The sequence below is a fragment of the Tursiops truncatus genome, chromosome 12 (genome assembly GCF_011762595.2).
Source record: "Tursiops truncatus isolate mTurTru1 chromosome 12, mTurTru1.mat.Y, whole genome shotgun sequence".
Lineage (NCBI taxonomy): Eukaryota > Metazoa > Chordata > Mammalia > Artiodactyla > Delphinidae > Tursiops > Tursiops truncatus.
This window is the reverse complement of record NC_047045.1, coordinates 73,761,030-73,787,808: the sequence shown is the minus strand read 5'-3', so window position 1 is coordinate 73,787,808 and position 26,779 is coordinate 73,761,030. Positions and strand designations below refer to the sequence as shown.

Sequence of the window (26,779 nt, the reverse complement as noted above, 5' to 3'; positions counted from 1 at the left end):
AGCTAAAGTTCAGAAAAGAAACCCAACAACTGATAGTAGCTCTTTCACCCTCAGTGAGCCTTGACCGCAAGATGGTGACCCACACGGCTGTGGCACAGCCTAGACCCACCGGACCAAGCAAAGATGCAGGCAGGGGCTCCTTGCGGGAAAAGTCCCAGAAAGCCACTGCCCCAAAACAGCCACCTGCGTCATCAGCCATGGAAAAGAGGAATCATTCTGCCTTTTGGGGACCAGAGAGTCTCATTGATCCTGGGATGCCAGGTAAGGGCTTGAGGCAGATTTTCACAAAGAGTCTCATTTTCTATAATGACACTTGGCTCAAAATAAGGTTCTATTTGAAGAGTGTTAAGGAAATATCTTAAAAGAAAGGATGGAGTTAAAATGAAGAATTGGGCCAAAAAGAAAAAAAACTTGACATTTTCTCTGATTATTTATAGTAAGGAACACCTACCAAATACGTTCATGCATACGTACATATATACATACTCCAGAGGTAGCAATACATTTATTTGTAAATAAGTTAGAGTTTAAAAGTTTCAACACCTATGTTAAGGAAACTAATGCCCTAAGTGTTAAATTTTAGGTTATTTTGAGGTGAAGCAGCATAACCCCTACCTATTTATGTAAATCCTGTTCACACCAAACAAGTGAATGTGAAGAAAATATTGTATTATGTTGAAATGGTTGCATGTGCTAATATCTCAGTATTATGCCTCCAGTTTAACTAAATCTGTCATCTTTTGCTTTTCTAAAAATATGGCTAATAATATTTTAAAATTCATGCATACTCCTAGAGCATTACAGGATTCTGCTGTTTGACAACTGTTTACACATTTATATTTGCATGATTGTATGACATAGGAGACAGAATATAGGTTATCACATTTCTGTATGCTTTTGTGAGTGTCTTTCAGTACTCAAACTCTGCATACATTTTACTGAAATAATCTGTCACTATTTCAATAACTACTTTATGAAACTTTTTTGTTCATTATAGAAGATACAGAAGTTGCAAATAATAAAAAAGAAAATGACTTAAAATACCACCCCTTTATTGATAACAACTTTTAATATTTTGGTATATTTCCTTCCAATCTTTTATCTACTTTGTAGATTTTATTTTTTTATTTTTTTTCACACTTTACAAAGAGCATCCTTTATTGTGCATAAAAGTCACTGAGAAAAATAAGAATCAGAGTCACTGGGATTTTCAAAGAGATGAAATGCACATAAACATAAAAAGGAAGAAAAGCCATCAAATATGGTCTAATATTTCTGTTCTTTAGGAACTATTCTGTTTCTGTCCAAATCAAGAAAGCTACTCTAAAAACACTTAAGGAGGGCTTCCCTGGTGGTGCAGCGGTTGAGAGTCCGCCTGCCGATGCAGGGGACACGGGTTCGTGCCGCAGTCTGGGAAGATCCCACATGCCACGGAGCAGCTGGGCCCGTGAGCCATGGCCGCTGAGCCTGCGCGTCCGGAGCCTGTGCTCCGCAACGGGAGAGGCCACAACAGTGAGAGGCCCGCGTACCGCAAAAAAGTAAATAAATAAATAAAATAAAAATAAAAACACTTAAGTAGTAGACATTTTCGTTCCTATATATATTATGTTCTCAAGGCATTTTGTCTTGTTTGATTTAAATTACATATCATGATGTGGTCAAAAACAGACATATTTCTATTTTGAATTTTGAAAGTTAGAAAGGTCAAATAATTTTCAAAAAGAAACAGGTCAATACCAGAGTCAGGGCTCATAATTAACATTTTACTAATTCTCTGTCTCAAAATTTGACCATGAATGTTATCCATTATAAAATTTGAAAAAAATACAATTGCCTTAGGTTGTCCTATTTAAAAGTTAGATCACAAAAATGACTTGTAAAAATTGAGCATTGAGGATGAAATGTAAGATAATTTTATTTCTTCACATTTCTGCTCTTATAAGAGTCATCTAAAGTGAGTATTTCTACAAGTCTCCATTCTGACCAGGGCACGTATTCTGGATAATGTCTCTATACATATATCCACTGTATGGTTGTATAACTTACTATTGATTTAGCATTTATTTAAATGTAAGCAATAAAGTACTTTAAATTGTTATAGTCAAAAGAAAATCAATAAGTAATCACCAAAGAAGAATATCTGTTCTACCCCCTGAAACAATATATTGTCTATAAAATGTATTTATGTTAGAAATCGAAAACTTGAGATGCTCTGTCTCTTCAAAGCTTCCTGTAAAACAAATGTATTAAATTCTTACTTATATTTCCCAACACATGTGCATGCTCACATATAGATGCACATACAACATACAGATGCACATACAAACATTCAATAAGTAAAGGGAAAAATCACCTAAATAATCACATAAGAAAGATCTTTTTAAAGCCCTCAGAATGTGTACTATCACTATACAGGTTTGTGATTTGTTAAAAATAGATCTAAATTCACCAAGTATGCAAGATAACTTCATGATCAGTCTTCAGAATAGTTCTTAGAATTTAAAATTTCCTATAAATAAAATGACTTACAGATCTCTTTGTTACTCACATCACTCTGTTATTGGTCAAATCAGTCATACAGTCAACTGGGTCATTCCATCATTGGATGACTTAAATAATTTTTTTTTTTTTTTTATACAGCAGGTTCTTATTAGTCATCCATTTTATACACATCAGTGTATACATGTCAATCCCAATCGCCCAATTCAGCACACCACCACAACCACCACCCCGGACTTTGTAGATTTTAAAGTGCTTCAATACAAATATGTCTACAAAATATCCTACAAAAGGCTTTTCTTTCAGACAGTTTAGGTTAAGCGCCCTACAGATGCCTGCTTTTGTTTATTCCTTGCTCGTACTGCCACCTAATGGGAGAATTTTGCCACTCCTTCCAAACCTTGGGATTTGTTTGACTCCATTTTCTCCATATGGAAGGTTTGTATGGAGAAGACAGTCACCTAAGAAACAGAGTAAGGGGAGACCAGGTGTTTTGGGCAGCAGGGATGAAGTTGACAGAGAGAACAGAGTTCTCGGAGGCCACAACGGGTGAACTCTTGCTCCGTCACCGTGGACGAGAGGCACACATGAACTTGAATGAATTAGCTGAAGGCAGAGTGAAGACCAAAGGCCAATCTCCTTCGTTAGGTTCTAGTCATGGCTCTGCCTTTTGAACCCTGAGTAATCGCTTCATGTCTCTGGACCTCAGTTTCCTCATCAGTTAATAAGAGCTTCAACCAGATGACCCCTAAGGCCCTTCTAGCCAGGTATCTGTTTGGGGGAATATGAAACGCCTGACGCTCGCGCAGGATTCCATCAGCCCTTGTCCGTGCTAGATATTGCTCTGTGATCCCAGCTTTATCTCCTGGGGGTTGAGGACTCAGCCTCAGAACCCTTTTGCAAATAATGCTCCAGGCTGCCACCACCGGTTAATGATAGTTGACACCCAATCTGAAATATTTTTGCATCTCTATTTTTTTTTTTCATTTTTGGCCTTGCTGCATGGTGCAGCAGCATGTGGGATCTTAGTTCCCCGACCAGGGATCAAACCCGTGCCCCCTGCAGTGGAAGTGCAAAGTCCTAACCACTGGACCGCCAGGGAAGTCCCTGCATCTCTATTTTTGTTCTTTTTGATAATAAGCCTTTGACTTGGGCTATGAAGATGTAAAGAATGGAGTTTCACAGATGCAGAGAGATTAATATCCAGTTATTATTTATTCTATGTATTATTTTTCCTAATCACTAAAGTAATATGTATTTACTGTAGAAAATTTGGAAAATATAGAAAACTATAAGGAAGAAAATTTAAATCATCCAGCAAAACTCACCATTAACATTTTGTTGCATTTTCTTCCAGTTACTTTTACTTATATACATACACACATACATTTATTCACTTTTAACAAAATTAGGATATTTTTACAAAACTTTTATTTTTCTCACTTATGAGTATTTTCATACGTTATTAAATGTCCATCAAAAACACAAATTTTGAAAGTCCAGGGTGGGAATTCCCTGCCGGTCCAGTGATTAGGCCTCTGTGCTTCCACTGCAGGGGGCACAGGTTTGATCCCTGGTTGGGGAACTAAGATCCCGCATGCTGCGCGGCACAGCTAAAATATTACCAAAAAAAAAAAGTCCAGGGTAAAGAAAGTGGGAAAGAAAGAATAGACCCTTGAAAGTGTTAGAAAGGGCTCCCACAACACATGGTTTCTGTTTGGACAACATCCCCCTTCTCCCTCCTCTTCTGTTATCCCTGAGACCACCAGACTGGAATCCCCAGCCTCCAATTTCATGTGATTTGAAATTATGTTGTATTCAGCATAACATAGTAGACTTAAAAATGCATTATTGTTTGTGACCTGTGCCTGAGTTTTACAAGGATTATCAGCTAGTACAGTAAATATGAACAAGTTAATTTTTCTGCTGCTTCCTTCCCCCGCAGACTTGTGAGGATAAATAACACTTAACTCATTGAAGAGACGCTAAAGAGATACTAAGATTAATACTAATAATGTGTACAGAAAGTAATGAGATGCAGTTTTTCATGTATCACATTGGCAAAGGTGAAAACATAATAATAATGCTTATAAGAGTACAGAGAGGGAGATACTGGTGGTCCAGTGGTTAAGAATCCATCTTGCAATGCAGGGGATGCCGGTTCGATCCCTGGTCAGAGAACTAAGGTCCCACATGCCGCGGGGCTGCTGAGCCCGTGAGCCACAACTAGAGAGAAGCCCGTGCACTGCAATGAAGAGCCCATGTGCTGCAATGAAGAGCCCATGCGCTGCAATAAAAGATCCCACGTGTGCAACTAAGACCGGATGCAGCCAATAAATATTAAAAGAAAAAGAGAGAGAGTATGGGACTTCCCTGGTGGCGCAGTGGTTAAGAATCTTCCTGCCAATGCAGGGGACACGGGTTCGAGCCCTGGTCCGGGAGGATCCCACACACTGTAGAGCAACTGGGCCCGTGCGCCACAACTGCTGAGCCCGTGCGCCACAGCTGCTGAGGCCCGCACGCCTAGATCCCATGCTGTGCAACAAGAGAAGCCACCGCAATGAGAGGCCCACCCACTGCAGCGAAGAGTGGACCCCACTCACTGCAACTAGAGAAGGCCCGCGCACAGCAACAAAGACCCAACGCGGCCATAAATAAATAAATAAGACTTGACCTTTAAAAACAAATCTTTAAAAGAAAGAGTACAGAGAAACAAGTCTCACATACTTTTGGTGGGATTCAAATTAGTACAGTCTTCCAGAGGGCAGTTTCTGAAGCTTTGTGTGTATGCCTTGACCCAGTTATCCTGCCCTTGGGAATTTATGCCAAGCATGTCACTAAGGATGAAGTTAAGGGTGTGTGCGAATATGCAGTTCCACCAGTGAACCCACACTGCGTCCTCTTAGAACCGTTGGAGCGGATCACAGCGTCGCAGCGGGGCTTGCGCTTCCTTGGGATGCAATAGCACAGTGGCTGCGCTGTTGAAGATGGTTGCAGTTGCAGGTCCTGTTGCGTGCGTGGCCCAAGTCATCCATTCCCAAGGCTGTCTGTCCCCTTGTGTATGACCCAGCCGAAGGAAAGAATCTGGTTTCCAGCTCTGCAGAGTGCTAGAAAAGTGGCGGCGTATCCACCTTCACACTGAATCTGCTTTTTTGTTTGTTTGGTTTTGTTTTCGAAATGAGAATTCACGTTCAGCCCAGCAGGTTAGCCAGATTCTGTAAGGATCCGGATTAAGGCATGGAGTTAGTAGAACGCACAACCTTCTGTGTGGAGGTGAGGGTTTCTGCCTGCACGTTCCCGGATTCCCATGCCAAATACGCCAAAGCCTCGCTGTTCGCCTTATCTCTGGAGGTAATGAGCAAGCAACTCCTACCTTTGCCTTACTATGGAAAGTATTTTATTCAGAGAGGACATTCTCACAAAGGATATTTAAAGGGATTTTTTCACATGCCCCGTATTTCATATTTTCATTCCGTTGAACTATCTTTATTCTAACTGAGAAACCATTTTGAAACTATATAGCAACACCTCTGGGAAGGTGGTTTGAATGTGTTGAAGTCTATTAAGCTGAATAGTCTATTATGTTCCAACATGGTGGCAGGAATCAACTGGATTCTCAAATGAATGGAAATCCAGCTAAAGGAAATGTACTTATCACAAATGAAGATAATCAGATGGTTATTTCCACAAACTTATTTTGAAGGGAGTCGTCCTCTTTTGTTGACCTACTCACTTGTTTGGACAATGTCATCTAATGAGCTATAATCAGCAGATGCCTTTAAGCATACGCAAGTATTCTGGGGCACTGAGAGAAACGTTGGTCTTGGAAGAGGCACCTCCTACCTTCTATGAGGTATCAGTCTAAAAGCTTTGGTCACTGTAGTGAGGACTACATAATTTTATTATTTGAAATCTATAGATGGTTTATATAGTAAATTCTGTTTTGTGACATCTGACCCACTTGGGTCAGTCCCAAGGAACCACCTGGTTTTAAACAAAATGACATGGTTTATTTTATCTAGAAGTTAGTTGAATACCTCCAGCATTCTGCTAGGATTAAAATATTAACCTCCAGCCAAATACAAAGATGGTCGTAAACACTGATAGTTTTCTTAGCCTGCCTCCAAGAATGAACTTGGAGCTCCTTTTAACTAATTTTTGACAAGCTGTAGAGGCTTTTTCAAGGCTGCCTAGTACAAACAATATGAAAACAAGCAAAGAGAATGCCAATGAGTTTTATGACTGTAATGAGGCCTAAATAACATTTCCAGCATGAGCAGACCAACTGTCACTGGTTAGCTGTGCTCTCGTCCTAGGACAATGCAGAGCATTTCCTGAAGAGAGCTTCCTCTTACCTGTTTTGCAGACATGCAGTGTGGTCTACCAGTGAATAGTGAGAAAGGACAATTCTGTGGTCTGTGTTAGTTGGCAGGGGTCACAGGAAGCTATAGAACATTCTGGAAGGGAGACCCATATAGTAGCCACTTTCCCTGCTGGTTTTCCAACTTCCCTTTGGAACATGCCTGCCTGTTCTATGGTGACTGAAAATGAAATTAAAATAGCTTCCATCCGGCTTCCAACTCTCTCTGTGAATGCATAGCTATGCGTGATAAACATAACACAATAGATCATTCAGAAGAGGGGAAAAATAATTTCCTAACCCTTCTAAAAGGATCATTACCAAAATGAATTATTTGCATAAGTAAATGATGGCATTTTCTTGTTTTGTTCTGACTGCTGTGTTGGTTAGAGCCTATGATAGGATGTATGGAGGTGAGGCATTTTTCTGTGCCATTCCATATGCTGATGTCTAGGAAGAGTGAATCAGGCAGTCTGGAAAATTATGGTCAGTTCCTTCAAAAATATGGAAAACAGAAATTCACATTTCAAATACCAAGATGGCAGGGCAAGTCCCCTAGGAAATTCTAGAGTCCATGACAGTTGTGTCTTCTGAAGTCTCCTGTGTACACTGCCCTCTCCCTAATACCCGATCTCTCCCAGATCCTGTATCACTGGCTTTCTCTCCCCAGGATATGAAGGCATTTAAGAAAATACTTTTCAAATGTGACAACTGAAGATTCAAAATGAATTGTATAGTTTTTTAAATGAACCCATCTCCAAGGCAAGGTCTCCTTTCCAAGAAAAATTAACCTGTTTCTCTACTGCATCCCTAGTAGAGCCTTGTCCCAGACCTTCCTAAGGAAATGTAAATTTGTGATTTTGCCTAGATTTGAGTATTAATTTGCTAAGATATGAGTAAATAAATATGGTATCGACTATAAGTTCTCAGAGCTGTGACTTTGAGAGCAGTATGGTTCAGTGGAAAAGCTCCTGCTTTGGATCAGTCCTGGGTTCTAATTCCAGTACCACTGATTACTAGCAACCAGGTAATAAACATCACTGAACTTCATTTCCTTACCTGTAAGAGGATAATATCTTCTCACAGTGTCACTACAATGAGATATTATGTGTAAATATAATTTATGTCTCTCAGTAACTGCTAGCACTATATGAATTTTTGCTAGAACATTCAAGTCCAGTGGCAAGAGAGCTACAAGCCTATAAGATCGTTAATTCAAATCAAAAATGGAAACAGTGTAGGGGTGGTCCCAGTCCTGAGTTCCTCTCCAGAATTAAGATGAACAATCTCTCATCTTCATTGGAAAGAGACAGAGGGGGGAAATTGTGAATGCAGTTATAGGCATACCTCGTTTTGTTGGACTTTGCAGATACAGCATTTTGTACAGATTGATGGTTCATGGCAACTTTGCGTTGAGTAAGTCTATTGGTACCATTTTTCCAACAGCATTTGCTTACTTCGTGTCTCTGTGTCACATTCTGGTAACTCTTGCAATATTTCAAACTTTTTTTGTCATTATTATTATATTTATGGTGATCTGTGACCAGTGATCCTTTTTTTTTTTTTAGTTTATTGGGTTTTTTTTTAAAAATATAAATTTATTTATTTTTGGCTGCAGTGGGTCTTTGCTGCCGAGCATGGGCTTTCTTCTAGTTGCTGCGAGCGGGGGCTGCTCTTCATTGTGGTGGGCAGGCTTCTCATTGCAGTGGCTTCTCGTTGTGGAGCACGTGCTGTAGGCGCACGGGCTTCAGTAGCTGTGGCACATGGGCTCAGTAGTTGTGGCGCACGGGGTTAGTTGCTCTGCAGCATGTGGGATCTTCCCGGACCAGGGCTCGAACCCTTGTCCCCTGCATTGGCAGGCGGATTCTTCACCACTGCGCCACCAGGGAAGTCCGATCCTTTTTTTTAGTTGAAGTACAATTGATTTACAATGTTGTGTTAACTTCTGCTGTATAGCAAAGTGACTCAGTTATGTATATATATATATACATTCTTTTTTTAATATTTTTTTCCATTATGGTTTATCATAGGATATTGAATATTGTTCTCTGTGCTATACAGTAGGACCTTGTTGTTTATCCATTCTATCAATATATATAAAAGCTTACATGTGCTCACCCCAACCTCCCACTCTATCCTTCCCCCAACCCCTCCCCCTCGTCAACCACCAGTCTGTTCTCTATGTCCGTGATTCTGTTTCTGTTTCATAGACAAGTTCATTTGTGTCATATTTTAGATTCCATATATAACTAATATCATGTGGTATTTGTCTTTCTCTTTCTGATTACTTCACTTAGTGTGATAATCTCTAGTTGCATCCATGTTGCTGCAAATGGCATTATTTTGTTCTTTTTTATGGCTGAGTAGTATTCCATTGTATATATGTACTACATCTTCTTTATCCATTCATCTGTCGATGGACATATAGGTTGCTTCCATGTCTTGGCTACTGTGAATAGTGCTGCTTTGAACATAGGGGTGTGTGTATCTTTTTGAATTGTAGTTTTGTCTGGATATATGCCCAGGAGGGGGATTGCTGGATCATATGATAATTCTATTTTTTGTTTTCTGAGGATCCTCCATAGTGTTTTCCATAGTGGCTGCACCAACTTACATTCCCACCAACAGTGTAGGAGGGTTCCCTTTTCTCCATACTCTCTCCAGCATTTGTTATTTGTTGGCTATTCTGACTGGTGTGAGTTGGTACCTCATTGTGGTTTTGATTTGCATTTCTCTAATAATTAACGATGTTGAGCATCTTTTCATGTGCCTCTCGGCCATCTGTATGTATGGCCAGTGATCTTGATGTTACTATCGCAAAAAGATTTCGACTCACTGAAGGCTCAGGTGATGATTAGCATTTTTTAGCAATAAACTATTTTTTATTAAGGTATGTACATTGATTTTTTAGACATGTGCTTTCGTACACTTAATAGACTACAGTATAGTGTAAAAACAACTTTTATATGCACTAGGAAACCAAAAAATTCATGTGACTCAGTTTATTGCAGTAGTCTGGAACTGAACCCATAATATATTTGGGGTATGATTGTATTTTATATTTTTCCACTGGATGAAAGACAAGCCAGTTAATCTTCTGAAAAGAATTGGAGACTGGTAAATTTTGGTGTTGTTATTTCTGGCTCATTATTTTTAAAAAATTAGACATGAGTTCTCAGCCATGTGATCTTTCCACTTTCAAATTTATTACTGGTGACAGTACTCACTGAGTGCCCGTCATTGTGCACTCCTGTGGTCATTACAGCAACCTAATGATGTGTTCAGATCATTACCCACAGTTTTAGATGCAGACAATGAGGCACAGAGGGTTTAAGACTTCAGACAAGGTCACACAGCTAGTAAATGATGAAGCCAGGATTTAACTTAACAGTCTTATACCAGCCCCAGCGGGAGGACAGCTTGTGCAGCAAGCCTTGCTGTGTGCTCGAGGACCTTCTGTCTTAGCTACAGAGCCAGGAAGCAGCTACAGCTCCATTGAGCCCTGCTTGTATGTACTTTCTGTTAGGGCATTAGAAACAAAGAAGGAGGAGATCCATGAGCACTGGAGTAGTTGGATTGGCTACTTGTAGGGCTGTACTATGACTTTCTGGGCCCTAGGCACTTCATGGGCCCCTTCCTCCATTAAAAAAATAATAATAATAATAAATATATATATACACACACACATATATGTGTGTGTGTGTGTGTAAAATTACTGTGTTGGTATGGAGATGAATATGACATGGGCTGGATTCACTATTATATATTTATTATTATTATATTCCTGTTTTTTGTGATTTTCTTTTTTTTTTTTGGCCACACTGCCCTTGGCAGTGAAAATGCAGAGTCCTAACCACTGGACTACCAGGGAACTTTCCTGGTTTCTGTGATTTTAAAAGAAATTAAAGGGAATTCCCTGGCGATCCAATGGTTAGGACTCAGTGCTTTCACTGCCGTAGCCTGGGGTCAATACCTGGTCAGGGAACTAAGATCCTGCAAGCCTCTCCTTGTGGCCAAAAAAAAAAAAAAAAAAAGAAAAGAAATTAAAACCTTTTTGTGGGCCCCTAAAAGTAAAAGTGCCGTGGGCCCTGAGCTCTGTGCCCGTCGTGCCTAGGGGACAGGTCAGCCCTGGCTTTGCGATGGCTGTAGGCGTTCAGTCATGCTCCAAGGTATGGGTAGAAAGAATCTGAATAAATGGAAAGCCAAGATTTCAATTAATGGCGTGAGCAAATGGAACTGGGAATGAAAATGGCTTAAGCAGGGCACCCCAGCTGCCCACACTGGTGAGTGCTTGTCCGGGAGAGAAGGCAACATGGAGAGCCTTGAAGGTTTGACCAAGGGATCTTGCACGGGCTGAGTCAAAAAGGATAATAACAGAATTTAGCGACTTCCGTACCCAAAGCTAGTTGAGAAGGAACAGTACCGTCCATGCTAAAGCTTTCATCCACCCGTGACAAAATGAGGAAAGTAAGCACAGTGTAGTGAGTTTTTTATAAGGCTAAATTTATTCGGTTTAAAGAACTATCCTTTTTATGTATTAAATCCTTCATGATTTGGGCTTTTAGACATAGCCTTACTTTACAATGAAGTGAAGGTGATAGCCTTAGTAAATGGTCATTTCTTTTAATATCTTTACTTGGCAAAATTAAAAATTGACAACCCTAAATTGGCCCCTAAAATTATTTTGAATTTTCATTGGTCCACAAAATCGAAGGTGTTGAAGTCACCTCGCCATGTGGACAAGAGCCTAACTTTACTATGGCCCCAGTGCTACGCCAGCCCTATCATCTAGATTCAATATTCCCTGTCCCCATCTTACTGGGACACAGGTGTCCACAGCCTCAGGGGACAGTCACTTTCGTCCATGGACTGAGGAGCTCAGCCACAGTAATAGCAGTTCCCTGGCTGGCTCTTTCCCCTTCGGCTCCTCCATGGTCACTGTCTTCTTTTACAGTCTCACCCCGGATGTTCCTCTTCTTTTTCCTCCCCTCCCTATTTGGGAGGGAGTGGGGTTTCCACCACTACAGTAAAGTAGACAAGGGTAGAAATCAATTTGAAAGATACATCTGGTTCTCTAGCCTGCAGGAAATTGCTTATGCCTTACGCATCCCTCTCCTCGTTGGGCTCGAGTTTACGAAGGAAGCCCAAATTATTGGCTGTATTTAGGCTGGCACGCGTGGTCTTGTAGAGGCACAGTAGAATGCAGTGAACCTGCCGTGGCCTTGGCCGCGAGAAGCGAACATGGGCTGATCTAACTGCACTGATGCTGAGGGAGTGGGATGAGTGGCCTCTGCAGACACACTCCAGTAGGAATGTCTGAAAGCAGAAAGGCCAGGGACGACGCTCTTGCTGTTCCCGAGGCATAGGTGATGGAGACCTAAGGCTGCGTGTGGCCGAGAGGCAGAAAAGAGGTCTGCCTGACGTGGTGACCGATGGGATGAAGGGCTGGGTGAAAAGGAGCGTTAAGGATGCCGTAATGAAATAACTGTATCGACAGCCCCTTCTGATTAACAGCACTAACACGTGACTACAATGGTCATTTTAAACCATTGCTTTTTCTGGCTCTAGTAGGTATCTGGAATAACTCTGCAATTTTCCATTTTGCAGTTGATTTTGTGATCCTTAGTGAATTCATGTATACTTCTTATTACAAATTACCAAGGCATTTTAGGTGCTACTTTTGGTGGGGTTTTTTTTGTTTGTTTTTTGTTTTTTGCGGTACGCAGACCTCTCACTGTTGTGGCCTCTCCCGTTGTGGGGCACAGGCTCCGGACGCTCAGGTGCAGCGGCCATGGCTCACGGGCCCAGCCGCTCCGCAGCATGTGGGATCTTCCCAGACCGGGGCACGAACTCGCGTCCCCTGCATCGGCAGGCAGACTGTCAACCACTGCGCCACCAGGGAAGCCCTAGGTGCTACTTTTGAATAGTCTTATTTTAGTTGCAGGTGTTAGGAACATTTCTGTTGATGCCATATGAGTAAAGAAACTTTAATTTTTTTTGTTTGTTTCTTCATAAAATTCCTCATGTCAGCAGATCATTTCCAGTTCCTTTCATTAAGCACTATATTTTGCAAAAATCTCACTTGAAATTACACTACAGCCCGAGGGTAACTCCTTCATTACCATACTGTCAATATAATAAGCCCACAAATGCTATGAATTCCTAGATGGCAAATAGTAGAATGACACAGCCATGGCTCATCAGAACCTGAGATAAAAATCCTGAGATTTGATCTTTCTGTATATTTGCTCTCAGTAGTATAACTGAATAAAACAGGTAAACAGTTAACAACCTGTCATTAAATCAGAAGTGCTGGTTTCCACCAACAAGCAGTTAGACACACCTGAGTTTAAATCTCAGCCCTATGACCCACTGACTACTTGAATGAACCCAGGTAAGCGCTGAACCTCTCTGAGTCTGACCAGAAAAAAATGCAGCTGTTAATGCCTGCCAAGCAGCATTGAGGTAAGAAAGTGAAGTAGCATGTCTGAGTGCCTTATGTATGCTCACTGTTCACTTTCTAAAGGAAGACGTGTCTGGACTGCATGGTATAAAGTCCAAGTACCGTTGACTTCTCTAGCTGAAGTCTTTCCCTCCTTCTCTGGGTCGGGGAGGAAGTGCTGGGACAGTGTGCTTTTTCCCCCATCTCTGTCCAGTGGTTTTTCACTAGCCTCACACTCTGCTTTATTAAGTTGGTCACATTACTTATCTCGAGTTTTAGTATCAAACATAGGCCTGTGTTTATTGGAGAAATAAAGCCCGTAAGTCCTTTCTTTAAGTCCGTCCTTAAAAAATAAATAAGGATCTGTTTTCATGTCTGTTCCCTGAAGTTTCTGATGTACCTTCAATATGTTTTATTTATTTTCCACAGATAGTGGTTCCTCAGGGAAGCACAGAAAAGAGGAAAATTATATTTTTGAGTCAAAGAGCAATCGACGAGGAGGGGAACACCCAGCCCCAGAAGCAGGTAAACATTTACCTTGGAAATTCATTGCAGAGCAGAAACATTTACGGAGCCACATATCCTGTAGCTGAGGTTATTAGATGAATCTGCAAGAGTCCATGATAAGAACAGGGATCTGTGGGTCAGAAGAACTAGTATATTCTCATCTCCTATATCATACTTCATCTTGGGACTCTTGAACTAGTATCTTCACATCTTTGGACCTCAGCTTCCTGGATAATCACTACAGTCCCGTCCAGGTGTAACATTGTGTGGAACGAGTGATGCTCAGGACATAGTGGTTAAGAACCAGATGCCAAGGTTCAAATCCTTCGTCCATCACTAACTCGATGACCTTGGGCAAGTTATCTTCTCTCTCTGGATCTCAATTTCCTCATTGGTCGATGAACATAGTAACTATACCTGCCTCACAGAGCTGTTAGGGAGAATAAACGGAACGGTCATTATAGAGCATGTAGCATATCGCTTGGCTCATGCAATAAGCCATATAAATGATGGCTATTGTGATTGTTATTTGTGATCAACAAGGGCAGAGGTCTTAGAGTACCCAGTTCTCTCTCCAAGTGCTCCAGTGACAAAGACGGAAGACAACAGGAATGGTGAAAGGGTGTAGGTGGTACAGGGGATATTTAGTAAGTGGAAGAAGAATACTGTAATTTCATAATTTGGGTTATTTTTAACTAGAAAGAAAATACTTTCAAGATAGTCCTGTAGAAAGGTAAGTTTTAATCCTAAATCTCATAAACTAATTAGTAAAAGAAAATTTAGGAGAACAAAATATGATTATTAAGCTATGGACCTAAACATTGAGAAAACTTTCTTTTTACACTAGAAGTAGTCTTTGTAATATCTGAACAATAGTCAAGTATCATTTTTAAATAATAGATGGGTAAAATAACCCAGGTATCAAGTACCTAGGTGCTGTCCAGGCTGCTGGCCTGCTGGACTTAGCCTGTCCCAGGATGTTTGAATAAAAACACCCATCGCCTTTCGACATACAGAGAGAACCGGGCCTGCCCCTTACCCCCATGCCCAGATGTATCCAGAGAGCCTCAGTTCTGATTGCCCGGTGCCTGTCCTAATTGTTACATATTTGAGTGTCACTCCCAGTCTTAGGAACAGAATACCCAATTCATCCCCTTAGCTGGTTTCTAAGAAAACTATGGTGATGTGTTTTAGAAGGGGTTGGGAAATTTTAAATCTCAAATTACCTAAACTAAAGAACACTGAAGAAACTATGCCAACTGAGTATTTAAAAGTCAAGAATAATTTTCAGTATCCTAGCAAGCATTTTTTGGGAGACTTCATGTTCTTTGTCATCAAAGCATTAATCAGGAATCAGATTTGACAGTTCAGCAACCTCATATCTGACTTTGGCAAACAGAAAATTCCCCTAGATTGTATGCGGTTTTATTGTTGCCATAGCTGCCTCTGAGCCCCAGACTTGGGATTGGGGTCTTCAGCCACAACAGCTCCCTTCCCCTGCAGCCTAAACGCTGGTGTTTTCAACAAGTTGAACTCACTTAGAAGGGCAGCCTCTAATCATTCTCCTACCCTGAACAAGCAGAACTGGGTCTGGGTATTGGGTTCCAGTTGGTAAGAAATGGTTTGGGGTTCCCAGGGTTTCTTTGGGGGTTGACCAAAGTCTCTTTTTTTGTCCAATTCCTTTGTAACATATCCCTCTTCTGTGGCTAGTGCAGGAAGATGCAGGGGGAACTGGCACCCTCAGGTCCAAACTTAGCCCTTTCAAAACTTCTTTCCTCAAAGTCGCCATTAGGAAACTGGAATGTATGTGCCAGCTCTAGAATCAAATTATAGACTGTTGGTTTATCGCAGATTTTTATCTTTCATAATTCTCTACGGGAATACTGGCCTCGCCCAAAAGACTGTCTTGTAGCAAGAGTCGCTAATGCAACTTCCTCATCCCACCCTCCTGAACCCAGACTGAACTCTCAGACTGTTCCTGAGAATCTTCTTCAGGAGTTTCACCTAGGATTCCACAAAGAAACCAGAGGTTGAAATGCCGTTAGTATGTACTCAGCTCCAGGCCCTCTTGTCTTGGAGAGGAGGCCAGCTATACCTGGGACTGGTTTTAAGCTCAGAAAATCAAAGCTATCAGGAGTGAACTTCCTCAGTTACTTACCCCCAAATGTAAACACGTGTCGGTACCCACCCTCTCTTCTTTTCCTCCAGCACTGAAGGAAAAGGTGTCCCCTCTTTCCAAGGTCAGTCTCTCCCCCTGACCTTGATGCAGCTCCTTATCTCCTCAAGTCTGTTTCTCCATCATTTATTAACTCCCAGTGTTTATAATCTCTACTGGTTCATCCCCCTAGATACATTCAGATCTCTAAAAACATATAAAAAACAAAACAGCATCCCTCAGCCTTCAATCTCCCTGTAAATGAATTCCCAGTTGCTAAGTGCAGCGGCCTCTCCAGGCTTCACCTCACTTGACCTCTCCTTAGGATTTGATTCCGCTGACCACTTGCGTCTTGAAATAGCCTCGTCCCTCTGCTTCCAGGACTCCCTTCTCCGTTGGTCGCCGACCATTTCTCTGACCTGTCTCTTCCTGTGCTCCTTGGTCCTCCTCTTTGTCCGCCCTCCGAAATGTTGCTGCTCCCTGGGGCCTTGTCCCTGGCCCCCTTCTCCCTTCCTCTCTGGCGGTCTCACCCACTTTCGTCCCTGCAACCATCACCTTAACGCTGAAGGTCCCCACATGTTCAGGCCCAAATCATCGAAGAGCCTAGAGAAAATTCCACCTGGGTTGGCTGTTGGCATCTCAATTTGAAACTGTGGAAAACTAATCATCTCCCTCACTCACCCCAAGGAAGCTCCATCACGCATCTAAGTCACTCGAGCAAAGACCCTGGGGACCAGGTACACGGCCCACTCCTCTTTATAGCTGTACTTCATGTATATTCTGTCATAGCAACTGTAATACTTTATTGTATCTCTGCATGTAAATGTCTATCTACCCAGAACTGAAGTCATTAAAAAACAATCTCATTGAACTTTTGGAGAAGTGGTATACCACAGTAGTTCTGGAACAGTACTGTCTGGGGCCATATCCTGACTCTCCCATACTGAGAGAAGTCAAGTCACTTAATTCTCAATGCCTTAGTTCCCTCATTTGTGAAATGGGGATAATGAAAGTACGAACTCATATGGTGGTTGTGAGAATTAAATTACTTAATCTATAAAGCGCTCTTTATTATCTTTGATTACCAGTGTCAGGCACATGACCGTTAATTTATGCAAAATGAATAAATAAATGAAAGAAAATGTTATGAAATCAGCTTATGCAATGGAGGTTTTTGCTCCTCTCGTTCCACCAGTTGGCAAGACCCCTGTAGCTAAAAATAGTTCCACCATATCATCTCCAAGCCTGGCCTGACTCCAGAGCAGATCAGACTAAGAATAGACCCTGCTGAGCTTGATAAGAAAGACTGATCTGGGGTACACACTGTTCCTTCCAGACTCCTGAAAGGCTCTAAAAGCTGCTTCTAGTCTCGGTGTCTAGGATCAATCCCACAGGGAAGAAAACCTATGAAGGAGAACTAGAGATTTTTTTTCCTCAAGTTTTCAATAATGGCTCTACTGGCTGAGAGTAGGTTCTCTGGATTTAGGAAACAAAAATTTCTTAAAGCCCTAACCAGAGCAAGAAATCAGGAGTTAGTCCATACTTATTTTAATGGTGAATGATCATGTATGAATCCATAGATGTAAGCTATGACTGCAATGAAGATATTTCCTGTGGTCACAATGTCTTTACAGTTGGATATAAGGGTAATCTGACTGCAACGTTTGTACCCACTGATGGCCTATAAATTTTATAGGAACCTGGTACACAGTTTGGTTTTAAGGAACTCTTGGTTTGAGACCTAGACCTGCAGCTTACAAGCTATGTGCTCTTGGGCCAATTACTCAATCTTTCTGCACCTCAGTTAATCTGCAAGATGGAGGTACTATAAGTACCTACTTGAGTTGTTCATTAAATACAACAGTGCATGCACAGTGCTTATCATATAATGGATTGTGGCTGTTATTGGTATTAACCACTGACCTACCCTGTTCATTTCCGACCTTTGCACAGGTGCAGTGCTACCCCTGGCCCTGGGTTTGGCTATCACTGCTTTGCTGCTTCTCATGGTTGCTTGTCGACTACGGCTGGTGAAACAGAAACTTAAAAAAGCTCGTCCCATTACATCTGAGGAGTCTGACTACCTCATAAATGGGATGTATCTATAATAAGTGTAATTTAAATAGCTGAGGGCAAGAACATGTTTCACTTATAATTTGTATATATTTTGGGTTCTGATATTTATAACCTCTTCTTTTTTTTGTTTTGATTTGTTTTTAACCTCTTCTGTTTAACTAAGAAAACTACTGAAAACCCTGAAGATTCTGCAAATACTAAACCTTTGTTTTTAGTTATTGATTTTCCTTGGGAAGTATGTGAAATATTTTGAAATTTAGAGAGGAGTCCATATGACTACAGACTTTTACAAATCTAACTCTGATTTACATAAGCTGCCCCTAAAAACAGAAATTTGCAGTTAGCCAAGGCAGAAAATTCCGAGTCTCTAGAGGTTCCTGGGAAAGGCAGTGTTAACTCTTTCTAGAAGCCAGCCATTGGCACTTCATACCACCCCACTTCCCTCGCCCTGTGGCCCTCCCATTTCTCACTTTAAGCTTCCAGTGTTCTCCTTTCTCTTCTCTTCAAAACCTATTTCTGAGGATGGAGCTCAAGTGAGTGTACACCTTCAATGAGATGTTATCCACGGCAGGAATATCTAAGTTATAAACCTAATGAACAGGTCAGTAAGGCCTAGGGAAGGTGAATATGAGTTCTTCCCAATGCCTGACATCGTGTCATGTATGTGGCTGCTTCATTCTCCCAAAGGAGAATGACTCAGACTTTGAATTACAAATAGCTCTAACATGGTCATGGAAGCAGAGAACCTGGCAGGTCAAAAATTTTAACAGAAACCTAGCTGAGGGAAAAATGAGCAAGGAGGATGATTAGTTCTTGTATCTGCTCAACACTGCTCATTTATATAGTCGCTGGTTTTCAGCATTAGTATGTGTTGATGGAAGAAAAAAACTGCTTCAAATTGAAAAACAGAACACTGAATGGATTTCTGGGTACAGCTTTTGTAAAAATGTCACGTGTTTAAGTATCAGCGGTTCTTCCATTCAGTGGAGTGATGCCGTTTTTCCGTTATTTATTTAATGCTCTAAAATGTTACAATGTGCACACAGCTAGTGCCAGGCTTATGTACTCCCAGAGCATAAGGGAGTTTTGCACAAATTCATCTTTACAGAAAACCAGCATCTAGCTTAGCATCTTTTACCTTTTAATCTGTAGGATTTTAAAGGCATATTATTTCCACCATTGCTTAATGCTGGGACTATGCACATTCTAGAAATTATTCTACTGAGAGGAATGTATAATGTGATGTTCCTAGTCACATGTTTTTTTTTTTTTTACCATAAGTGGCAAATCTTTTAAAATACTTGAAAACCCTCTAGAAAACTATTTTTAGACTGAACCTGATGTAAGTTATTCCTTTAGCAAAGACTTAATTTGGGTCAGAGATATACATTAACAAATGGATAGTTACTTAGTTCCAGGAAAACAAAGAAATTGGTTATTTTTATTTCGTAAGAAACTCAAGCATGAATTTTAGAATTGAGCAAAGATTTAAATTTCTCCTTAAGGAGTTTAGAGAAATGACTGTGTGAATGAACCTAAGATGTCTGTACTCTGTATGTGATGCTGTGCAGTTTGTTTTTCTATAGAAGGATGTCACCTATAGCCATATCCAATAAAATAAAAACTGATGAGGCATGCATCTTTCAGCACATCTTTTATACATGAAGAAACTAAACACAATTTAGTATTGCCATGGTGTTGAAACACTTGATAAAAGATGTCCCATATCTATATGTACAGTATTCTTTAATAAATTTTATTATATTCCTAAGCCTTTTTTTACACCTTTTAATATAATCATAGCTGCTAGTACAGATGGTCCCTGACTTACGTTGCTTCGACTTACATTTTTTTTTTACTTTATGATGGTGCAAAAGTGACACATCAGTAGAAACCACACTTGGAATTTTGAATTTGGATTTCTTCCTGGGCTACTGATACACTTACTGTACATCCTCTCTCGTGATGCTGAACGGTGGCAGCATAGGTCTTTTTCCCTAGAAAATAATCCTTTTTACTATTGATTTAAAACTGATACAGTAGTGTTAACAGGGAAATTCTGCAGGCTCTTTGATCCATAAGGTAATTTCTAGGCAAAATCCTGACAGGATAATCACCTAAAAATTAAAATAAACAAATAATGCTGGCAAAACAGATTACTCAGTGTGAGGCAGTCCTTTAAAGGGCACAGTAAAAAGTGTTCAGGGCATGGAATTCAAATACAAATGTCCTCAGCTGCCCTAGGCCGTTGGACTGCTGCCTCTTATGCTTAAGGTGCCCTCAGTATTGCCATCACCTGCCCTTTGACCAAAAGTGTTATTCTGTGATGCCCATCCTACTGGGACACTCCACCCAAGTGAGAAAGAGTTCTTGAGACCCAGCAGCCATAGAACTTCATCTAACGTTAGGAAAGAAAAAGGAAAGGCAAGAAGGGAAAAGGAAGAGAAGAACAGGAAGAGGGGGAAAGAGAGAATGAGGAAGAGGGGAGGGTTTCACCGGCCCAGCACAGCACTCTGGAGGCACTAAGGTGAGGGAGCACTTCTCAGAGTCCTGGCCCCAGCAACACAAAGTCAGTTAAAAAGATAAAGCCTCGGGCTTCCGTGGTGGCACAGTGGCTGAGAATTCGCCTGCCGGTGTAGGGGACACGGTGAGAGGCCCGCGTACCGCAAAAAAAAAAAGTGTAATCAACTTTTTTTTTTGAACAACGCAGATTTCAAAAATTAGGGCAATGGGATCTAAAGTATTTGTACAATGCTAATGTATACTTTTAACCCAAATGTCATTTTTAAATACTACTTGGGAAAGGGTTGAAACCCTCGTTAGAAAATAGAATTCTTAATTTAATTCTTAATTGAGAGCTAGATTTGGCTTTAATAAAATCAAATCTGTAAAAATCACCTTGTTTCAACAGGACCTCGCTAGACTGGAACTTTTAAAAATGTTTTTATTGTTGTCCTTCATATTATGTAAAGAAGTCCTTCTAATAAGGAAAAATGAAATGCTAAAATATTTTAGAAATTATGAATACTAAAGATTAAAGAGACGTTTCTTCTCTGACCAAAACATATATTAATTCAATTCTTTTCAAGAGAAAAGTTCATAGATAGAATTAAGATTCATTATTTCCATCTTTACACATTTATTGATGCTCCCCTAAAATCCATTCCTCTTTATTCAACATTTAAAATTTTTTTTTTTTTTTTTTTTTTTTTTTTTTTCCATGCCACACAGCATGCAGGATCTTAGTTCCCTGACCAGGGGTCAAACCCGTGCCCCCTGCAGTGGAAGCATGGAGTCTCAACCACTAGACCGCCAGGGAAGTCCCTAAAAATTTTAACTCAAAAGTTTAAAGTCCAAGAGCAATGCTTGGCATAGCATTTGTCTGTACCAATCAGATGCCACTTGGTTTGTCTTACCAGATTTATAAACTGTCCCCTCAACCAGACTGCAAACTTCTTGAGAGTAAGGGCCTTTTTCTATCCCCAAGACCTAACAAAGGGACTTACATAGAGTAAAATGTTGATAATAGCTAGGAAGGATACAGACTAGTGAATAAGTTGAAGAATTAAAGTCCTAAAGAATACTTGATGTTTGAAACTACCGCCCGCAAATGACAGAGTCCTGGATCAAAAGCGTTCATGGCCTGAGTCCAGAAGCAACACTAACAACAGCAAACTGAAGCCAGCAATGAATTCACAAGTTTTGGCCACCAACTAATGCAAGTTTCCTGTGCCTAAGACCCTGCCCAAGAAGAGACACTGGTAAAAACATGCATGCGTAATTTTTTTAAAGCCATTTTCAAAGAAGTAATGTTTAAGACTTTAACTTAAGATGTGGGGGGAGGTGCCTCATCCCCTCACGAAGGATCTATTTGCCAGAATCATACACACTTGCACACAGCAGAGGGAAGGGCTTTGCTGGGAGTGCTAGTTCTGCTAGCTCTAGAGCTTATATCTCTTCAAGTTCTAGAACCCTTAGAAAAACTAAGATCCTAATATAAAGGTATAAAATTACAACATTTAAGCAAGATCCCAACGTGTTACTGCCTTCTTAGAAACTCATTTTACAGTCGTTATATTAATAAATCTATTTATAGGTAATGGATGGGTTTTGGTAAATTTATCCTCAACCCTGTTCTTTCTTGACATTAAGTCAGTGCATTCATTCACCCTTTCATTCATTCAGCATTTATTGTACATCTACAAGAGGCCCCGTGTTAAGCAAAGAAAAATAGTAAATGAGGTGTAGTTCTTGTCCTTGAGAAACGTAGTCACATTCCACAAATGTACAGTTAGATTAATGCTCTTAACCTGCTCAGATTTCACAAAATGGAGCATCAGAGAAACCACCTTTTTCTCTGTGATCTTGGCATTGTGTACCTGGTGGACACGCGATTCTTCTATGTTCAAACACCGCCAATGCCTTTCACTTTTAACTTTATTTGGCAAAGCAGCACTGCATCAACTGTTCAGTGACTAGGACGCAGCTTACACAGCATGTTAAATCCATATACATTATGAGCAGCAAATCAGAAACAAAAACAATACTGAGCTCCTAGAATTTTTAAAGAGAGAAAGGAAGAACTATGTCAGTTATGTCCAATCTGAACAGCTGAGTGTTTTAAGGGACATCACCTGTCATCTTCTTAAGTTTTAATATTTACAAATGCTTAGCTTTAAGGTAACAAAGCAGCCGATTGTATCTACAACATGCTATTCTATGACACCACATCAAAAGCTTTAAAAAGGAAGCTCATCTCTATTTTCTTAGTAGCATCTAACATACACCCAAAAACCAAGAATCTTAACTTATGAATGGTGGTGTTACCTGATGCACAAAAGCAATCTGATAAATTAACATCTGAACAGAATTAAGTGTCTAAGAAAAGAAAAGCCACTCCTCAAAATCAATTCACAAACTATGTTTTCCATTTTGCAGAACCCTTCCTTTTAACATTTAAAGTAAAACGTGGGCATGTTAAAGTAATAATACACAAATTTATATTTGCATCCTTCTACCAATTTGGCTTCTGTGCCTCTTTGAAGAATTAGAAACCCCACAAAACCACACATTTTCATGCTGAAAATAGTGTAAGAAAGTCCAACACAAGCTGTGATGCTGTTGATTTTCAAAAGCTTTGAGGACTGAGATGAGCAATCCACTGTAATATTATATACTGGTCAAGCTGATGTTGCTTTTACAGTTCGTCCCTGGTGGGGGAAAAGGAGAGAAATATATAAGTAGGAGTTACATATTACAAAACTTGGCTTTCTAATAGTTTAGATACAACTAATAAATCAGTAAAAATACACTGATCCCCAAGCATTATTAAAAACAAAAACAAAACTGAGCAAATGATCCAAGTCAAAGCAAAAATGGAAATCAGCCATTTCAGACATCCTTTGTGCTACTCCAGAATGAAGAATGAAAACTAAAGGACCTGAATTCTTTATTTTTTAATTCAAAAGTAACTTTCTTCCTTCAAGACCAAATATTCAGAGAAATGGTAACTTTTAGATCCAGGATCTTGCTAATACTATTTATTGTAAAATAATAACGAGTAGTTAGAGTTCAGATAATTCTTTACAGCTACATTCACAAAATTGGACAAAAATTTAGTCTTTTGTTTAGGGTATCTGTTAGCAATTGTCGAGTGCGTCAATCTCAACCCAAACTCTTTGTGAGAAAACGCATCATCTGTAGGTATAATATACCTGTCAGCTGATTTCATAAGACAGCTTTATCAGCTCCAAAAGAAACCATTCGCTCAGCCAGGTGCAGCACTGTACCAGCAACTGCCAGTGAGAGGAAGGAAGGAAGAAAAATGCAGTCTAAAATAAATTGTATGGTATATAAATTATACCTCAATAAAGCTCTTAAAAGTGAAAAAATAAAGCTACCAGAAAAGCCTAAAAGCTTCTTCTTTGAGGGTAATCTGAGTAACAAAAAACATTGTTAAAGACTCAAGTACTTTAGGAGTAAATAAGTATGATGTTTGCAACTAAATCTCAAATGACTCAGGAAAAAATGTTACATATATGTATATATAGAGAGAAAGAGGGAGTGAAAAGGAATGTGGAAAAACGTTAATAATCGATAACTCTGGATGAAGAGATTCAGGAGCTCTTTGTACTATTCTTGCAACTTGTCTATAATAAAAATTTTAAAGTTTTTTTAAAAGCTGTTAAAATAAATTTGAAGGGAAGGTAAATAAAGAGCTAAAATTTCCCAGGTAAGTGGTGAATTAAGGGATTATTGGCCAGTACAGTATTTTTTATAAAATATGAATTTTATAAATTGTGCAAGAAAATATTTTTAAAATGACTTCTCCCATCAGCTGTCTTTGTCATACAGCACTGGATTATCTGTTAAATGATAAGTTATCAGTTCTTGTTCCTCTTAATATATTCTTCCAAATAATTTAAGTACTGTAATTCTCATAAAACAGATTTTACTTAAATTCATGCAAGCATTAAAGTACTTAATCTTCAAAGAGTTCACTTGCAGAGTGCTCTATTCATAAATTAAATTCACTTGTGCTTTTTAAAATATAGATTAAAGATACTATTGTTGTTTTTTTAAATAATTTTACATTTTATTTACCTGTTGCAAAGCATTAAGGATTCTGTCAATAAATATCCTTATTGCCCAGCAATACAGTATATATCCTCTCCATTTAAAAAATTTTTTGAAAAGGGAAAAGGATAAAAACTCTCAACAAACTGGGTATAGAGGGAACGTACCTCAACATAATAAAGGCCACATATGACAAGCTCACAGCTAACATCATATTCAACGGTGAAAAGCTGAAAGCTTTTCCTCTAAAATCAGGAACAAGACAAGGATGCCCACTCTCGCCACTTTTATTCAACATAGTACTGGAAATCCTAGCCAGAGCAATTAGGCAAGAAAAAGAAATAAAAGGCATCAAAATCAGAAAGAAAGAGGTAAAACTGTCTCTTTTTGCAGACGACAACTAAAATTAGTTGTTTCTATATACTAATAATAAACTATCAAAAGAAAAATTAAGAAAACCATCTTATTTACAATTATATCAAAAAGAATAAAATATCTAGAAATAAATTTAACCAAAGAGGTGAAAGGGTTGTACACTGAAAACTATAGAAAGTTAATGAAAGACACTGAAGATGATACAAATAAATGTAAATATATTCCGTACTCATGGATTGGAAGAATTAATGTTGTTGAAATATCCATTCTACCCAAAGCAATCTACTGATTCAATATAATTCCTATCAAAATTCCAATGTCATTTTTCACAGAAATAGAACAATCCTAAAACATGTATAGAACCACAAAAGACTCCAAATAGCCAAAGCAAACTTTAGAAAGGACAACAAGACTGGAGGCATCACACTTCCTGATTTCCAACTATATTACAAAGCTATAGTAATCAAAACAGTATGGTATTTGGCATAAAACAGACACAGAGACCAATGGAACAAAGAAATAAACCCATGCATATATGGTCCATTAATTAAGGAGCCAAGAATATACAACGGAGAAACAGTCTCTTCAATAAATGGTGTTGGGAAAACTGGAGAGCCACGTGAAAAAGAATGAAACTGGACCCCTATCTTACACCACACACACAAAAATTAAGTCAAAATGGATTAAAGACTTGGATGTAAGATCTAAACTTATTGTGGTGATCATTTTGCAATATATACATCTATCAAATCACTATGTTGTACACCTAAAACTAATGCAATGCTATATGTCAATTATATCTCAATAAAACTGGAAAAGATCATATTGTTAAAAAGTGTTTAATGATACGGGACAATGTTGATGACATTTTATTAAATAAAAAGAGATTACAAAATAATGCTACCATATGATCTCAGGATTACAAAAGAGATTTATATAGATCTATGGATAAAAGAAGAAAAAATCTACAAAATGTTAATAAGAGGTTACCTCTAGATTCTGGGATTATGGGTGACTTTTATTCTTTGTATTTTTTTCCTATTTTTACAATGCATATACATTACTTTGGTAGTCAGGAACAGTATTGTTGAAAACAAATAGAAGGCAATTTATAGCACCCCCTCCAAAAAAAAAGGAAAAGAAATTAAGTTTACAGACCAGAGTTTGTAACATTTAGGGTGCCAAAGAAAACCAAAAATTTGCTGCCATGGCAAGTATAACCTTGTCACATCCTAAGACTCCAAAATCCATTAACCTTATTAATTTTTCCTAATATTTAAAATTCTACATAACCATATTTTTCTTTATCTGACTTACATGCATAGATCATTTACAATAAAAGAGTACATCCTAAATTTCTAAAAAGGCTCTTTAAAATATATGTGTTAATATTTCATTAGATTAATAACTAAATATTTGTTACTTTATTGTATAATAAGTAATTATACATAATTTATTAGGTTAATAACTCGAAGTTACTAACATTTAGTATTATGTATTCTTTATCAAGAACAACTGAAAATATGTACTACCAGGAAATAACAATCAAAATCCATGAACATTTTCTAATCAATGGGCTTTCTGAGGTAATAAAAGCTTTGTACAATTAACTTTGTACAAAGCATTATGAGAGACATAAAAAGAATTCCAAAAGCAACAGAATACATTCTTGCCTTTAAGGATGTAAAATATGTCATAATGCTGTAACATATGTAAAGAAATTTTAAAAGGACAGTATAGAACAATATGGAACACAGGATCAGCTGGATATCCTAGGACCTAAACTGTC

At 39.1% G+C, this 26,779-nt stretch overlaps 2 protein-coding genes across 15 annotated transcripts in view; one reads left to right on the top strand and one right to left on the bottom strand.

The window, feature by feature from the left end:
- Positions 1 to 26,779, top strand: part of LRP11 (LDL receptor related protein 11) — a 63,555-nt gene that overhangs the window by 24,120 nt on the left and 12,656 nt on the right. For 6 of the 11 annotated variants that reach the window (XM_019951501.3, XM_073789717.1, XM_073789718.1 and 3 more), the window contains exons 5-6: positions 55 to 261; positions 13,731 to 13,826. In XM_019951501.3, the coding sequence (XP_019807060.1) occupies positions 55 to 261; positions 13,731 to 13,826 (303 nt within the window). Of the gene's footprint in view, positions 1 to 54; positions 262 to 1,286; positions 1,538 to 13,730; positions 13,827 to 17,916; positions 19,679 to 26,779 lie in introns of those variants that run through there. The other 5 variants (XM_073789719.1, XM_073789721.1, XM_019951498.3 and 2 more) reach the window with 4 other exon arrangements.
- PCMT1 (protein-L-isoaspartate (D-aspartate) O-methyltransferase) overlaps positions 22,459 to 26,779 on the bottom strand; it is a 46,467-nt gene continuing 42,146 nt past the window's right edge. For 2 of the 4 annotated variants that reach the window (XM_004315981.3, XM_004315980.3), the window contains exon 8: positions 22,459 to 23,249. Coding sequence is in view for 2 of the 4 variants with exons in the window: in XM_004315980.3 (XP_004316028.1) it covers positions 23,237 to 23,249 (13 nt within the window). In the remaining 2 variants the exon portion in view is untranslated. Of the gene's footprint in view, positions 23,250 to 23,753; positions 23,835 to 24,782; positions 24,927 to 26,779 lie in introns of all 4 variants that reach the window. The other 2 variants (XR_012324908.1, XM_073789722.1) reach the window with 2 other exon arrangements.